The sequence below is a fragment of the Hevea brasiliensis genome, unplaced genomic scaffold (genome assembly GCF_030052815.1).
Source record: "Hevea brasiliensis isolate MT/VB/25A 57/8 unplaced genomic scaffold, ASM3005281v1 Scaf115, whole genome shotgun sequence".
Taxonomy (NCBI): Eukaryota; Viridiplantae; Streptophyta; class Magnoliopsida; order Malpighiales; family Euphorbiaceae; genus Hevea; species Hevea brasiliensis.
The window spans coordinates 3,684-20,539 of NW_026614603.1; the positions used below are offsets into that span (position 1 = coordinate 3,684).

The 16,856-nt window shown below is 36.4% G+C and overlaps 1 protein-coding gene across 1 annotated transcript; it reads right to left on the minus strand.

Moving 5' to 3' along the window:
- Positions 1–322: 322 nt before the first annotated feature.
- LOC131176456 (anthocyanidin 3-O-glucosyltransferase 7-like) lies at positions 323–7,041 on the minus strand. The gene is made up of 2 exons (XM_058141515.1): positions 5,804–7,041; positions 323–554 (listed from the first exon to the last, which is right to left on the minus strand). Exons 1-2 carry the CDS (start codon positions 6,616–6,618, stop codon positions 323–325), a joined length of 1,047 nt encoding a protein of 348 aa, XP_057997498.1. The 5' UTR covers positions 6,619–7,041.
- Between the last annotated feature and the right edge of the window lie 9,815 nt (positions 7,042–16,856).

Sequence of the window (16,856 nt, forward strand, 5' to 3'; positions counted from 1 at the left end):
GCATAACCTATGCACTTCGCATGACCCGATTTTCTAAAACACCACTTCCGAGAGATGCATAAGGAGTGCATAACTTATGCACTCGCATGACTTCGCTCCTCAACATTTCAAGGGTCACCAAACATGCATAAGGACAAGCATGACCTATGCACTTGTGCATAAGCATTTCTCAAGTTTAAATCATTCTCAAACATGTACAAAAGAGTGCACAGTTATGCATAAATCATTTTCCCTTATGCGCTCTTACAAACCCGATTCAAATTCATTTTCTGCAAACAAAACTTCCCACCTCCACTTCCGACTCTTCACCCCACGACCGCCTTCAACCTCCATTCCTTCCAGCATTCTCGCCGTCTCTCCCATCTTCTCCACTAGCACTCTCATCACGAAACCCTAAATTCCCCCCTACATTTTCATTTCCCCCTATCTCTTCTCCATCGGCAATGGATTCCCCTCCACATTCCCGCCCCGCTTCTCCTCTCGAAGTCTCTCCATTGTCATCGATACACCCCACGCCCAATCCTCCTCCACAAATGACACCCCCACCCCCTCCCCTAACCACATACAAACGCAAAATCCGGTCCAAATCTGTGCGACCCATGTCCTCTGCTCCTCCTGTCCAAACGCAAAGACCCACCCATCCCACCGTCTAACCGCCTCCCAAAAAGCCAAAAGCTCCAGCCTCTACACCCTCTTCCAGCAAAAAGACAATTTCGGCAACCTCATTTGTATCAAAGCTACCCTGGCCTCTCCCTGATACAATTCAAAAAGCCGCTTTCAAGAGACTCAAAGATAGAAGGGTACAACCTACTAGGTATATATCTGCTGATGCTCTACAATCTCTTGGTTTATTTGACAATGTAGTTGCATTTCTTGATGGTATGGGTTGGACAGAATTTGTGCATAAGCAAGAGGTAGTTTATCCAATTCTAGTATTGGAGTTAAATTCTTCATTCTCTTTCCTCAACTTGCATGATGTAGACCATAAGCCAATTATGACATTTAGATGCTTGGGGCAAAATAGAGAGCTGTCATTGGACCAATTTCATGGCATTTTTGGTTTTGCAATTGATGGGTTCTTTAGAGTACCACATACTGGAGTAGAGGTAGCCAACAAGGGCATTTGGAATCCTGCCCAATTTTGGAGAATCATAACAAACCAACCTCAAACTTTCTCTGCTGGTAGATCCAAAACATCCCAAATCCTTGACCCTGCACTTAGGTTTATTCATAGGCTGATGGCTAGCACCATATTGGGCAGAGGGACTAGTTCGTGTCAGGCAAATCAACTATTTATGTTATGGTGTGCATTTCACAAAGTTAAGGTATCTCCGGTTACTTCTTTTGTGAACATGTCGCATATTGCCACCAAATCCATAGGTGACATTGTTTTGGGTGGGCTCATCACTGTCATAGCCAAGCATTTTGGTTTTAATCCTGCAGAGCACTCAATCCCAGCACTTGAGGACACTTTATATTTTGATACTGCACACTTAACCAAAACAGGGTTCCATTTATCATATTTTGATACTGCCCACCCTGCAGTGATCGAGCCTATTGCACAACTGAAACCCAACCTTTCCCATCACCCCACAAAGACCCTACTACACCTACCCCACCCCCTCAGCCTGCACAGGACATCCCAGCAGCCTCTGCTCAGCCCATTCCTCCTACAGCTGAACCTTCCTCATCCACAGCACCTCCTACATTCAACACTAAAGCCTTATTCACCTACCTTGACAGGCTTAGTGATGATATCTACTTTGTGGATAGGAAGCTTGACAGTGGTATTGATACACTAAAGGATCGTCATGATCAGCTATTTGACCTTGTCATGGAAACCAAGGACAAACAGAAAGAACTGAAGGAGATGGTGAAGCAACTCATGATCTTTCTGGGCATGCCACCCCCACCTCCATCACCTCCTCCAAAGACCATCATTTCGACAAATGCAAATACCACCAAACTTAGCAACATCCTTGGACAAAGGAAAACAATAGACATAGATTAGTGTTTATTTTACTTTTGTTCAATCTTGTAGGACCTTTTCTTTGTAAATATGTTCAAACATTTATAGTTTGTTTTGGATTATGTTTGTTTGTTCAATTAGTTTCTTTTAAATTCTGCTTTCTTTTGAAGTTTTATTGGATAGCTATTACATTAGTCTTCTTTGATTTTTATTGCACTTATTGCCTTTTTGTACATATTTGCCCATACTGCCTATATTTCAATACTTCTATGCTAGTTGTACATTTCCCTTGCCAATTCCCATGCAAGCCTTTTGTATACACTGCATACTATGAATTTCTCATGCACAACTTTTGCATAGCTGTGCAACCTTTTCGCTACTTATGCAGAGATCGCATGTGTTGTATTTCCTTATGCAACTGTCCCGCATAGCCTATGCCACATATATTGCCTCTTATGCAAAGACTGCACGCTTATGCACTTTACCTATGCACATACTCCCGATGCTCTTAACTCGCATAACCTGTGCACTTCTTATGCATCCCTTTATCTTGAATTCTCATACTGTAACTCTTTCTTTTTGCTCTTAATTTTTACAATTCCTGGTCAATATTATTTGCTTTGAGTTTTGGTTATCTACTGTTTGAGACATTGAGGACAATGTCTAATTTTGAGTTTGGGGGTGCACATTTTGATTTTTAGCTTTATTTTTCACATTTTGAGTATAAGAGCATCTCATCCCATTTCATTTACATATATTGTAAATATTTTACATATACATCCATACATATTCATTACACATTTACACACACATTATACATCACTTAGAAATTGTACAAATTGCATACAAATAGACTTCCTCCATTTAGTTCATGCATTACTCATTTTAGGAATCATGCACCATGCATTAAAATCTTTTGTCAAATCCCTTGAGTATTGAAAAGTTGCCTATGAGAGTGATTTGACTTACCTTTAGTTGGGTTTGTGGATTGAAAGTTCCTAAAAGGTGCAAGGTTTTGAAGTGTCTATCCCTTGCCTATATCTTCTTAGCCAAAAAGCCACCCAACTAGTCATTTAGAGATTGGAGTGTTTAGAGGGAGTTATTGGATATAAGGTAGTCAAATGATGTCTCACCAATCCTAGAACAAATTTTCTAAACCTTTCAAGGCGAAATACCAGCTTGTACTTGAAAAGAGAGATGATTAGGCATTCTTTGATTTAAACCTCCTCATTTTAAACCTTTGGCCCTTTTCCTAATTAAAATTGACCCTTGCAAACCCCTTTGAGCCTTTTTGTCCCTAATTTTTCTTGAAACCCTTATTACTACCTAGCCAATGAACCAAACACTCCAACCCTTTTCATGAGATTAATTATTCATAATATTAGGTACATAAAAAAAAACATAAAAAAAAAGAGAAAAGAAAAAAATACAATAAAAGGGAGAAGAAATGCTTGTCACCTTGTAAAAGTGCTAGTATATGTGCTTTTCACCATTGTCATTCAAAATGAAAGAAATCCACCCAAAGTATTAAAAGAAATGAGTTTGGGGGTGGCAATTTTAGGGACAATCATCAAAAGAAAATGCAAAATACAAGTTAAAGTATCAAAATGTCCCTCCATTTTTATGTGTTTTGTAAACTATGCTAGCACTTGACAATCCTCATTGTGTATTTCTCTCTCCCATATAAAAAAAAAGAGAAAAAAGAAAAAAATATATAATAAAGTGTACCTTATGTTTCAAAATTGCAACATATTCTCATGCTTTGAATACTTTTTACCCATTTTTCTTCTTAGCCTCTTTTTGAATCCCATGGCCCCATTACATCCATAAAAAGACCTTTGATCTCTTGAAAGTACTTGCTACATTAGTGGAGATAGGAGTAGGGAATTTGCCTATGGGATTGGAGAACTATTCATTCATTCATTCAATTCCATCATTCTATATAGAGACACTTTGGCTATTGATTGTTCTAGAATTCCTTTGAGCATGACTCTCTTTTGATTGGTTGGTTTGGGGATTTTGAATGATAATTGACTTGATGGCTAAGCGGTGAAAGCTTGATAAGCATTAAATTCTTTGCATTTTGAAGGATGGGTATATGGATTGTTGGTATGGCTAAAGGTGTGTTAAGTTACCTTAATGGGTGTTTTTCATAACTTTTTGGATAAGGCACCCCTAAAAAATTTGCACCACTTTTTAAATTTTGCTTGAGGACAAGCTAAAGCTTGAGTTTGGGGGTATTTGATGCATACATTTTGCATAGTCATTTAGGTCTAATTTTATAACCCTTTTTATTTGATTATTAGTCATTTTTAGCTAATTTCATTAGTTAATTAGTTAGTTTTTCATAGTTGTCAATTTTGCACTAATTTATAATTTTACTTTGTTTTGTAGGAAAATGGTGTTTTTGAAGGACTAAAGAGAATTTTGCCATTGAGGAGTGTCTTCTACAGAAAAAGATGTCAAAACAAGTTTTCAAGCTGAAATATGCATTGACCAAACTGCATAACTTGTCGCATAAGCTATGCAGATCTGCATAAGGAGGAAGATCACTGTTGTAACCAAATTAAATGTGCATAAGGAGATCGCATAGCTTATGCACATTCTCACCTCCCTTATGCACATTCACGAAATTGTGCATAACCTATGCACTAAGTCATGCAAATGCATAAGTGACCGAACTGCATTTAAATCGCATAAGGGATCAGATAACTTATGCAGTCCACTTATGCAGTCCCATAAAGAGTTCATTAATGAGCTGGCAGAAGATTCCCTTAATGTATTCCTCCTAGAACATACTATTTTAGGGCTCCATGTCAGAAAAATGCTATATATAGTCTCATTTTCCCATTTTTGAAAGGGGACAAGGAGCAAAGAAGAAGAGGAGGAGGCTGAGCAGAATTTGAAGAGCCATTTTCACCTTCCACACCATTTTCAACCAAGATTTGCAGATTTCTTTCTTTCTTTACACTTTTCTACATTTCTAGTGTTTAATTTCTTACTTCTTAGCTTAGATTAAAGCTTTATTTCCATTTAAACTCATCATATCTTGTAAGCATTATGGATAGTGAGTAGTTTACTTTTGATTCTGGAGTAAGGGTTGTAATATTTGAGATATTTTGTGGATTTTGATTGGGTAATCCATATTTTGTGGTCTTAATGAGTTTTATTCATTTCTTGTATGCTTAATGACATGCTTAATGAAGGATCCCATTGAGTAATGTTCTTAATCCATGGTTGAAGCACCGAAAGGAGAAGGCCTTGTGATAGATAATCAGGAAATTGGACTTAATTAACTTAGACCTAGAAATAGGCAAAGGATTAAGAGGATTCACAGATTAATTAAAGAACTTAATGGGTCTTAATTAATTCTAACTCCACGAAAGTAGGATTAGTTTGATTAAGGCACTCTTTGTCTCACTCGAAAGGGAATTCAAAGGATTTAAGAATTAATCTCCTTAAAACCCATAAGTTTCATAAAATTGGATAACCGATTTAAATCCCAAAATAGCTCGAATATGAAATCCCGAACTCCGGAATCACCTTTTTACCATTGTTAATTTCTAATCGAATTTAATCATTTGCCATTTTAAATATTGCCATATTTGAACTTGCTTATTTCTATTTGATGCAACTTTAGTTTAATTAATACATTGTTGAATAGAATATTAATTTTGTACATTTAGATTTCATACTCCATTACCCATTAATCCATTATTTTAATTTCATAAATACTTCAATTTAGTCAACTTTTATATCGAAAATTCAATCATTAACACAACTCCTCGTGGGATCGATATTTTTCTATACTACTTGTACGACCCGTGCACTTGCGGTTGGGACGCATCAATTACTCTGTTCTCGACTCTCACTCCGATCCCCCATACCTCCTCCACCATCTTCGCATTCAGATGATTGTCTGCCCATAGTGATCTGCATATCATCGGCACGCCACACAAAATGCTCTCCAAGACAGAATTGTAGCCGCTGTGCGTCACATGTACACCAATTGAAGGATGTTCCAGAACCTGCCTCTGGGACACCCATGGAACCACCTTTCCACGCATTCCAATCCTCTCAATAAATCCATCCGGCAGATACTCCTTGAACTTGTCCTTGAGAGACCAGAGAAATGGAACACCACTCTCTTCAAGTGCTTCAGCTAATGCCTCAAACTCGTCAGGACCCGGAGTTGCCATTGTCCCGAAGCTTATGTATGCAACAGATGTAGCTTTTTGTTGATCCAGCCATGGCAAGCACCCCGTAGCATCTGTGCCTGACGCTGTCATTGATAGGGCTAATGGCATATAGAGTAAATTTTGAACCTTGGACTTGAGATAATTTGTGAGGAGACTAGGATTTAGTTCTTCATATGAGTTCAAGACAACCGCAGATGCTTGTGGTAATTTTCGAACCATTGATGATATAAGTTGGACAACTGGACTACTAGGATTTCTCTGGAACACTTGATAGTGGAAGTCTTTAAAAGGTATTGGAGGTAACCCTGGAATGATATCTATGACTTGGTCTTCTGGGTGATCATCGTGGGTTTGAGCATTAGTGTAGAGCTGTTGAATGAGATCCTGTTGGAACCAGACAGCGAAGTCATGAGGTGCAGGTACCATAAACGCTACCCACGGCACATTCATCTCCTCGGCCAACTTGCCAAGGTCAAATGAGAAAAAGGCATCTATTGTCAGGAAGGTTACACTTCTACCACCTGTCTCTGCCACCGCTGTATCAACACTGCGTCTGAAGTTCCCGGGAACCGTTTAAAGAAGTACCTGCTTTCCAGTGCATGATCTAATGTTAAGTGATCAACCCCTTCCGGCAAGCCATCGTCCACATCATAGGTTTTGATATTGGTTGGGAGGATATTAGTTTCATTTGACAAGATCATTGAGTTTGATCTTCGAGTGCAGAGGAAAGAAAACTGCAGTTGAGGAGCTTCTTTTGCTAGGCTAAACACCAGGCCAAAGAGAGCCTGTGGATGACTGGTGAACGGAAATGTGCACAAGGCAACATGCCCTGCTGGCGGTAAACTTTTGGTTACTGACATTGTGATCGTAGATCGTGATGAAGAATGAACTCCGGACAATTTGAGAACCAAAGCGAGTTTTTGATTGAGAATGATTTTGATTGGATTTTATGCTTGGACGTGTGGACAGGAAAATTCCTTGTATACACCATTCCAATGAAAATTGAGTAATTCATCTTTTACGTTTAGGAATAGACATTTCAGTTAAAATCATAATGGTCCCTCATAAAAATATATGTATATAATTTTTAATGAATTAAATGTTTGTACACTTGCACCAAAAAATTTCTATAAAAATTAATAAAAAAATTAAGAAATTACGTTTTGCAATGAGAAAATGGACCACCATATTTTGTAGTATGTTTCACAATAATTGTATCATTGGATGGTGTATGCCGGCAAGATGTTCGGTGGAAAGAAAATTAGTTCAGGAAAATAGGGTAGAGTTGCACTTTCATTTGGAAACACGAGAAAAATAAGAGGGAATGGTTATCTGTTTTTATTTTTTTATTTTTTTTTAATTTATAATTTTTATAAAAAATAAAAATATAAAAAAAAATGTTTATCTGGTTTTTTTTTTCTTAATTTAAAAACTCCGCTCTCTAAAATGTTTTGTCTACAATAACTTTTATCTGTGCTTTATAGAACAGAGACCCTGAGAATTCATTCTTAATGGATCGTAAGTTTATTTGTTTCTTCCTTCATAGAAGTCATTATATTTTGTCTTATTTTTAATGTGTTTTTTTTAGAATTTTTATTTAATTATTCTAAATAAAAATATGATCATTAATTTTATTTAATTAGAGATTTTTTATTTTAATTTGTAAATGTGTATCTTCTAGAGTTTTAAAGTACAACCCGCTCTATTTGTTGAAGCATAAAGTGACTTGAATTATATAGGTCATATGCATCTAAGTTCCTGAAAAAAAAAAAGTACAAAAAATCTAGAGAATTTAAATCAAACAAAGAACCAATGCTTACTTAGAAGATTTATATATTTATTCTTCGAACAAAAAGATCTTAATTATTATATTAAAAGTTTAGTGAGTTTTATTGTCCATAATAATAAATTATATGTTTGATTTATGATAGTAGGATCCTATCCCTCCAATAATTATTTGTAATGATTAAGACTTTGATATTATTAAAGAATTTATGTTTTTTCAGAAAAATGTAATTTTTAATTTAAAAAATAAAAATAATTTATACTTCTTAAAAAAAATTATTATTAACATATATTTAAAAGTTATTTTACTTTTAAATGTTTTAATATGTTTTATTTATTATTTTATAACAGTATGATTATTTTTTATTATTTTAAATAATTATTAATTTTATTTACAAAGAAATTATGGTATAATTTTGATAATAGAAAATTTGTTAGTTTTTATATAAAAAATATTTAAAAAACAAGATTTTTGTAATAACAAAAAAAAAAAAGTCCCAAACTTTGAAAGCTCATATCCGGCGATCCCGACGTCCGATTGGAGTGATTCCAGCGGCTATGGACTCCTAAGAGCGAGCCCTTTCAGATGAGACCAGCCTCGCCGGATTTGGTGGCCATTTCCGGCGCCTGCGAGGAGAGAGAAAATCGATTTTTCTTTGACTTTTCGACGAGATTTTCGACGATCCGACCGTTGGATTGATGATCCGAGACCACCTATGGACTGAGGGAGAGGAGATGAACATGATGGTATGATCGGATCCGGCAAATGTCGCCGGCGACCGACGGCCAGCCACCATGCGCGGTGGTTCCGGCAGTGGCTCTGGTGGGCTTTGGAGATGATTCAACTTCCAGATGCTTCCTCATAAAATTTTTAGAATTTTTGAGACACAGATAAGCTTCGGGTAAGATTATTTTCATTATTTTTCTGCTTGTGGAGCATAAATGCAGTGTTCCTTAAACAAGAAAATTTTGAGAAAAATTCTAAGAAAAATATATGATGAAAGTAAAATTATTTGGAGATATTCTATGGTGTTTGTTGAATTTTTGAGTAATTGTAAAATATTTTTGAAAAAATATAGATAGATTTTAGTTAGATTTTTAGCATATGGCCATATAAGATTATTTCAAATTAAAATATTTAAATTTTATATGATTGGTTGAAGCTTGAGGATGGAGGTTTAAATATGTAAATATTAAATTGGGTTGAATTAAGAATATGTTAGCTGTTGGAAACTTATGAAATTGAGTAATATTTTTGAGTAAAATATTCATGGGTGATTAGAAAATTACAATTCCTTTTGCAATAGCCTTATAATATTGTTAAGGACCGCGGGGCAAAATTTTAGAATTTTTAGAGCTTGTTTGAGTGGATTTTTACAAAATGTCAATTATAGGGACTAAAACGTAATTTTTAAGGTTTTGAGTATTGCTTGGTTTGGAGGGCCCAGGAGGGGCCATATAATGATGATGAGATATGAGTTGAATTTAGAAGTGTTATTTGAGCCTTTTTGCAGGTTGGGTAGGTCCCAGGTATAGGGGAAACTCTGCCGGATTTTCGGCATGAATTAGGCTGTCTGTTGCCTCTTTAGAGTTTTATTTTGACTTAGTACTAATAAATTTATAATTTAATTATTAGGTGATCGATGTCAGCTATTTTTCTCCATCCAGCAGCCACAATAGTCCTCGGTATACTGTGAGTAAAATATTAATTTTAATTGTAATTTCGATATTATTATATGTTCAAGCATGCCCATGCATCACTTATAACTATGTATTTATATAGTTAAACACTAGGCACATTTTATGTTGCATTCATAATTGTTAAAGTGCAATGGATGTTGTTGTGGTAATTTGGAGCAGTGTGCGTGAGTTAGCGTGTGTGTGGTATGGTACTGGCTATGGACAGGACGGGTAGACATGGCTTGAGATATTCGCTGGGACCCGGTCCTTCGGGGTAGACATGGCTTGAGTTCTTCGCTGGAACCCCGATTTGGTTTATTAAGCGAAAGTCCGGCTTGAGTTCTTCACTGGCACAGGTTGGATTAAGAGGGCTGTATAGGGAATCAGCTCTCATATATGTATTGTTTGATAGTGTTGGGTGTGTGAGTGCTCCAAATTGCCTTTTTTATGTGATTTATATGAAATTTGTGACAATGTTATATTTCACTCCACAGGGTGCATTAGATTTAGATAGCTATAGAGATTATGGTTAAAATTGATATTTTACTCTCTGAGTCGAACGCTCACTCCTATTCACCATATTTTTCCAGGCTACAGGAGGAGACCTTTTTCAGAATAACCTGTCCCTTTCCTCTCAGGTTATGAAAAGATTACTTAATTGTATTATTATTCTCCAAATTTGTAATTTAGGACTCCGCATATGCTAGTAGTAGCATGAAGCCTATCAGGGACTGCATGAATTTAAGTTTTCGTATTAATAAATGAATTTTTTTTTATGAGTTTTAAATGGTTGTAAATGAGGTAACAGGGTTGAGCTAGGCTCTCCTAATTTTAGTTTCTGATAATTACTGGGTTAAGTTGGCCCAAAATACAATTATAACAGTTTAATTTAAATTATTTTATATGCATATTGGGCCTAAATTATGGGCCTAGTCATGGGTTTGAGAACAGTAAGGCTTACTACGGGCCTTGGGGGCTTTATGCTGGCCCAGGTCCTAGTGCCGGTCCGGCCCATAGGTTGGGTCGTGACAAAGTTGGTATCAGAGCTTAGGCTCCAGATTCATGGGAAAGAATATACTTGGGAGTGTAGAAGGAGTCTTATTAGGATGTTACATGCAGAGTATAGGGTTCTGTTTCATCTTTTTCTGTAATTTTTTGTTTCTAGATTCTGCGTTATACCTCGAGAAATATAAGAGTACCTCAGTTAGTGTCTTGATTTTTGTGGAGTACATAGAAACATGAAATAGATTTAGCAAACTTATTGAGGTCTACCATGGAAACACGTACTCCAATAAATACTATATTTTTGTCAGTATGGGTTTAAATGGTGTGCCCATTTCGTGCATGGCACGAGTACATAAAAGTGAGTCTTGAAAGTACAGTTGCTCTAGATAAGGATGAGGATACCACTGCTAGCAGTCATCAGTAGATGACCCAGTCAGAATAAGTTTGTGATAATAGAAGATTCAAGAGAGATAAGAAATTGGGAGACCTAGTCTGTCAGGACGTATCGTAGTAACTATACAATGTTCTTGATGTCTGCTCTGTAAGCTGCAGATTACAGTACCGACATGAGATTATTGTGTAGAGCTGCGTGCATTCCCGTGGTGCTCCATAATGAGGGTGTTTGCGGATGGCTTCTGTTTTGGTACAGTTATGCCAGAACACAGTTCTATATCTGTAGAGGAGTTGGGAACTCCTAGTTAGGGTTCTAGAGTTAGAATATTGAAAGGTCACAGTTGGGTGATAACTAGAGTCAGTGACTCAGTTACCCTAGCATGAGCTAGAGTTACATCAAGAGTTGCCATCAGACTAGAGGTTTCGGATTAGTTGCAAAGTAAACGTGACACTTATAGAGTGAGATCATCTAGTCTTCAGTATGGAATTTTGGATCATTTTTGTAGTACGACAGACGTTTTGCTTAGAGTTTAGTGAGAATAGTATACCTTGTGTGTATCAGTAAGGTGTAAAGTACAACCCTACTACCTAGAGAAGGTCGAAACTATGAATTGATGATTTATATAGCTATGATATGATAAAAGAGTCATTAACTTGACATGGTTTTGGCAAGGTGGTAAATGTAGTACCTTTGTTGCAGCAAGTTAGGGTATAGTCCTATCTTTTCAGAAGGGATCGAAGGTTATTACTGATAATGATGACTTATGGAATAGTGTCCCAGATGGGACTGTAGAGTGTGGTAGAGAGTAGTTGGCTTGGGTATCCTGCAGAGGATACAAGTTCCATTATAGGAATCATATATTATCAGATCACGATGGATGTAAATCCTTTGAATTGAATGACGGGTTGGGTGCCCGAAAAATAATAATAATAACAAATAAATAAAATTACTGCAGAATCAGTTCTCGAGATAGTAAGGGTATTATGTAAGCTAAAGGATAAGAATAGAAATCATACGATAAAGGTATGACTACAATTTCCTGAGTTCCTTTCTAACTTCATATTGTTCAAAACAATAGTATAATCTAATTATAATAGTGTAAAGAGTCATAAATTAGCAAAGATAAATCATAGAAGGCCAATGGATAAAGAAAGTGCAAAATGAAAGTTTGGACAATTGATTGCAGATGCAATATAATCTAAATGCCAGTGGAAGTACTAGCTAGAGTGGTCAAAGGACCAAATCTGAGTAGCACAGACATATGATAAAGCGATAGAGACTCTGAAAGATATAGTTAGCAAGTACAGCTGTCATGTTAGGAAGAAGAATGGAACCAGGGATAGAATAGTCAAGTTCTATTTTGGGTAAGACAAAAGAAATAAATGAAAGGACAATCTGAAGGGCGCATAATAAAAGGAACAAAGTTAAGATATAGGGTAAGCTATGTGTTATTCTTGGCAAGGTGAATGACAAGGATGGAGAACCCAAAATGGGACCACATTAGTGAGGATAGTGATGGAGGTGTGGGATCTAGTAATGTGATACTCATAGCATGATGTAGTTGAGGTAGTGCCAGGGGCTAAAATATAGAGCTTGGAGTTACATGATTGGATCATACTTTATCTATTCCCTATTCCTAAAGTGAAGTGAATAGCAATGGGGCAAGATTCTTTTAACTTGTTAACAGCATCAAGAAGATTAGGCGAGGAATACAATAATAATGAGCAAAAGCTAAAAAGTGTACGATGGTATTGCAGACTATCTAATTAGGTAGAGAAAAAGAAGTTAGTAAGTAGTAAGTTGAATAAAAGTTAATCTAAGGGATCAAATAGGTATGATGAGTGGAAAGAATTATAGATAATGACACATAGGCTTTAGGTTAGACTTTTGAGATAGTGAGAAGGTAGTTAGAGGTTCGTTATGAATGTCAGGCAAACATTTTTAGTGTGATCAATAGAATCACTTTGCAGTGAAGCAATAACGACAGAATAACAGTAGGGGTAAAACGAGAAGTGACAAATATGGGTGGTTATAAATCACTAGAAAGTTCAAGGATCAAATTAATGACCATAGATAAGGGTGGAATTAGTGTTGGAAAAATCTATTAGTAAGAGAAATCTTTCAGAATTTAACAAAAGTCAAGGGCACAATATAAACGATGATAGATATGAATCATAGGTCGAGTATAAGTAAAGTTAATAAATTATAAAAATATTATGTCAGGAAGGACAATGGTACGGTAAATGGTTTATGCAGATGATATCTTATAGGTAGAGCACAATTGTGCTAGGAGATGATGAAATTTGAAGAGAAAGACCAAGAAACATAGGTTAAACATTATTATATGGACAATCGGGTATAGTTGAATATAAGAGGATATTTTTCTTTCTTTTCAAGTTTAGCTCGTGCTATTGGTTCTAGAGGGTTATATAAGGAACAGAGACTGAGTCAAGGAGACTTAGTTATTTGAGAGTTTGGTAGGCACCAATTCATACACAATTTCCTGATATGAGAATGACAGTAAGTGCATACCTAGTGTTAAGTATGAAAGGACGATCAGAGTAATGACAGGAGTTAAATTGAGTTAGCTACTAAGGCTTGCAACTGTTTTAACCATGAGCTGGAGGGAATACTAATTATGGATGAGTTTCAATAGATGAAATTGTTGCTAATGGGAAAAGTTAAGGTTGAAGTTTGGAAAGCTATAGGCAGTATATGTGATTATATTAAGGAGAATGAACACATGAAGTATTTTGTTTAGAATTAAGGCATGGCACACATTTCCCACAGCCGTGTTAGTTCAGATGGAACTTATAGTTTCAGGGGCTCCTATCCATCCAGGATGAGCAATTTCCTACTGAGGCTGGTGGGGAATGATAATGTTCTGATAGTTAAGTTGGAAAAAGGGGATACAAAAAGGATTTTCTATGGGTAATTATAAGTGTTACATAAGGTGAAGAATGTGCTGGTAGGAGTAAATCATAAGGTTAAAATTCCTGAAGTAATGAAACTAATAATCAAGATAGGACTAAGGAATGAAAGGAAGGCAAAAAATTGATGATAGGATGGACATCCTTGAAAGAAAAGGTGTAAGGGTGAGACAGGACTAAGATTAAGGAATAGGTACAGCAGGTTGAAAGGATATCAATAATAGCAAAAATAGGAAAAGGAAGTGGATAAGATCTAAAGGACAGGAAGAAAGCTCGGTAGAGCTAGTTATAATGATGAGGATAAGAAGGAATAGGTATGCTGGGAACACACTAAGAGGTGTTTAAAACAAGTTATTATGAGATGATAGACTAAAGGAGTAGTGGAGCCTCGATCTAAGTGCCAATGTGTCAGAAGTAGGCCACATACTAAGAAGTCTAGATATTTCCATTCCAGAGAAGGAGTGGGAAACGATAAAGTTGCATTAATTAAGTTGTCGGGGAACCTAAACACTTTTGTCACCTAGAAGGAGAGACCCAGTTCACTTTCCAATGTTGATAAATGATACACTTGGCCCTTGGAGGGGACTCTACCTGACTGGTTACATAAGATGGACAGAGGTTAGTCTAAGTACCTTAGTAATGACACAAATAGATTGGAAATTTGAAGTATCATGAAAGTGAGAAGATGCATTGGTACTAACCGTTAAGGTCAAAGGATAAGTAAAGGTTTCGAACGAGATGTATATGATAGGTGCTACAGGAAAGCTACTCATAGGATGCCTTAGGATAAGGAACATAAGTCATGTTTTGGGGAAACAGAGATTATTGAAACAAAGGAATGAGGACTGAAGTCACCAAGAGACACGTTAGGGCGTAATAAAAGTGAGGTAAGCGCCAAAGTTGATTGAAGTTATGAGACATCAAGTCAAGAACAGTGAGGTATAGCGAATACTTGAAATGTCAGAAAAATGGTCAATGAATAGTTACAAGATAAAAGCCCTCTAGAAAGAGATGATGACAAATAGGACACTATAGTAGAATCAGAGAGCAATAGAATGTCATATACAATATACAAGGAGTTTGAAAAGTAAATGTTTTACTAATCTCTGCATAGCTGGAGGAGTAATGATTGCACTTGTTCTAATAATCTTCTTTTCCTTATTTTTTGTTTATTCGAAAATTCGAGGACGAATTTTTTTTAAAGGGGGGAAGAATGTAACAACCAAAAAAAAAAAAAAAGGGTCCCAAACTTTGAATGCTCGTATCCGGCGATCCCGACGTCCGATTGGAGTGATTCCAGCGGCTATGGACTCCTAAGAGCGAGCCCTTTCAGATGAGACCAGCCTCGCCGGATTTGGTGGCCGTTTCTGGCGCCGGCGAGGAGAGAGAAAATCAGTTTTTCTTTGACTTTCCGCGAGATTTCCGACAATCCGATCGTTGTATTGACGATCCGAGACCACCTATGGACTGAAAGAGAGGAGAGGAACATGATGGTATGATCAAATTCGACAAATATCACCGGCGACCAGCGACCGGCCACTGTGCGCGGTGGCTCCGGTGGGCTTTGGAGATGATTCAACTTCCAGAGGCTTCCTCATAAATTTTTGAAATTTTTGAGACACAGATAAGCTTCGAGTAAGATTATTTTCATTATTTCTCTGTTTGTGGAGCATAAATGCAGTGTTCCTTAAACAGGAAAAATTTGAGAAAAATTCTAAGAAAAATATATGATGAAAGTAAAATTATTTGGAAATATTCTATGGTGTTTGTTAAATTTTTGAGTGATTGTAGAATATTTTTGAAAAAATATAGATAGATTTTAGTTAGATTTTTAGCATATGGGCATATAAGATTATTTGAAATTAAGATATTTAAATTTTATATGATTGGTTGAAGCTTGAGAATGGAGGTTTAAATTTGTGAATATTAAATTGGGTTGAATTAAAAATATGTTAGCTGTTGGAAACTTATGAAATTGAGTAATATTTTTGAGTAAAATATTCATGGGTGATTAGAAAATTACAATTCATTTTGCAATAGCCTTATAATATTGTTAAGGACCGCGGGGCAAAATTTTAGAATTTTTAGAGCTTGTTTGAGTGGATTTTTACAAAATGTCAATTATATGGACTAAAACGTAATTTTTAAGGTTTTGAGTATTGCTTGATTTGGAGGGCCCAAAAGGGGCCATATAATGATGATGAGATATGAGTTGAATTTAGCAGTGTTATTTGAGCCTTTTTGCAGGTTGGGTAGGTCCCAGGTATAGGGGAAAGTCTGCCGGATTTCCGACATGAATTAGGCTGTCTGTTGCCTCTTTAGAGTTTTATTTTGACTTAGTACTAATAAATTTATAATTTAATTATTAGGTGATCGATGTCAGCTATTTTTCTCCATTCAGCAGCCACAATAGTCATCGGTGTACTGTGAGTAAAATATTAATTTTAATTGTAATTTCGATATTATTATATGTTCAAGCATGCCCATGCATCACTTATAACTATGTATTTATATAGTTAAACACTAGGCACGTTTTATGTTGCATTCATAATTGTTAAAGTGCCATGGATGTTGTTGTGGTAATGTGGAGCAGTATGCGTAAGTTAGCGTGTGTGTGATATGTTGTTGGCTATGGACAGGACAGGCAGACACGGCTTGAGATATTCGCTGGGACCTGGTCCTTCGGGGTAGACACGGCTTGAGTTCTTCGCTGAGACCCCGATTTGGTTTATTAAGCGAAAACCCTGCTTGAGTTCTTCGCTGGCACAGGTTGGATTAAGAGGGCTGTATAGGGGATCAGCTCCCATATATGTATTGTTTGACAGTGTTGGGTGTGTGAGTGCTCCAAATTGCCTTTTTGATGTGATTTATATGAAATTTGTGACAATGTTGCA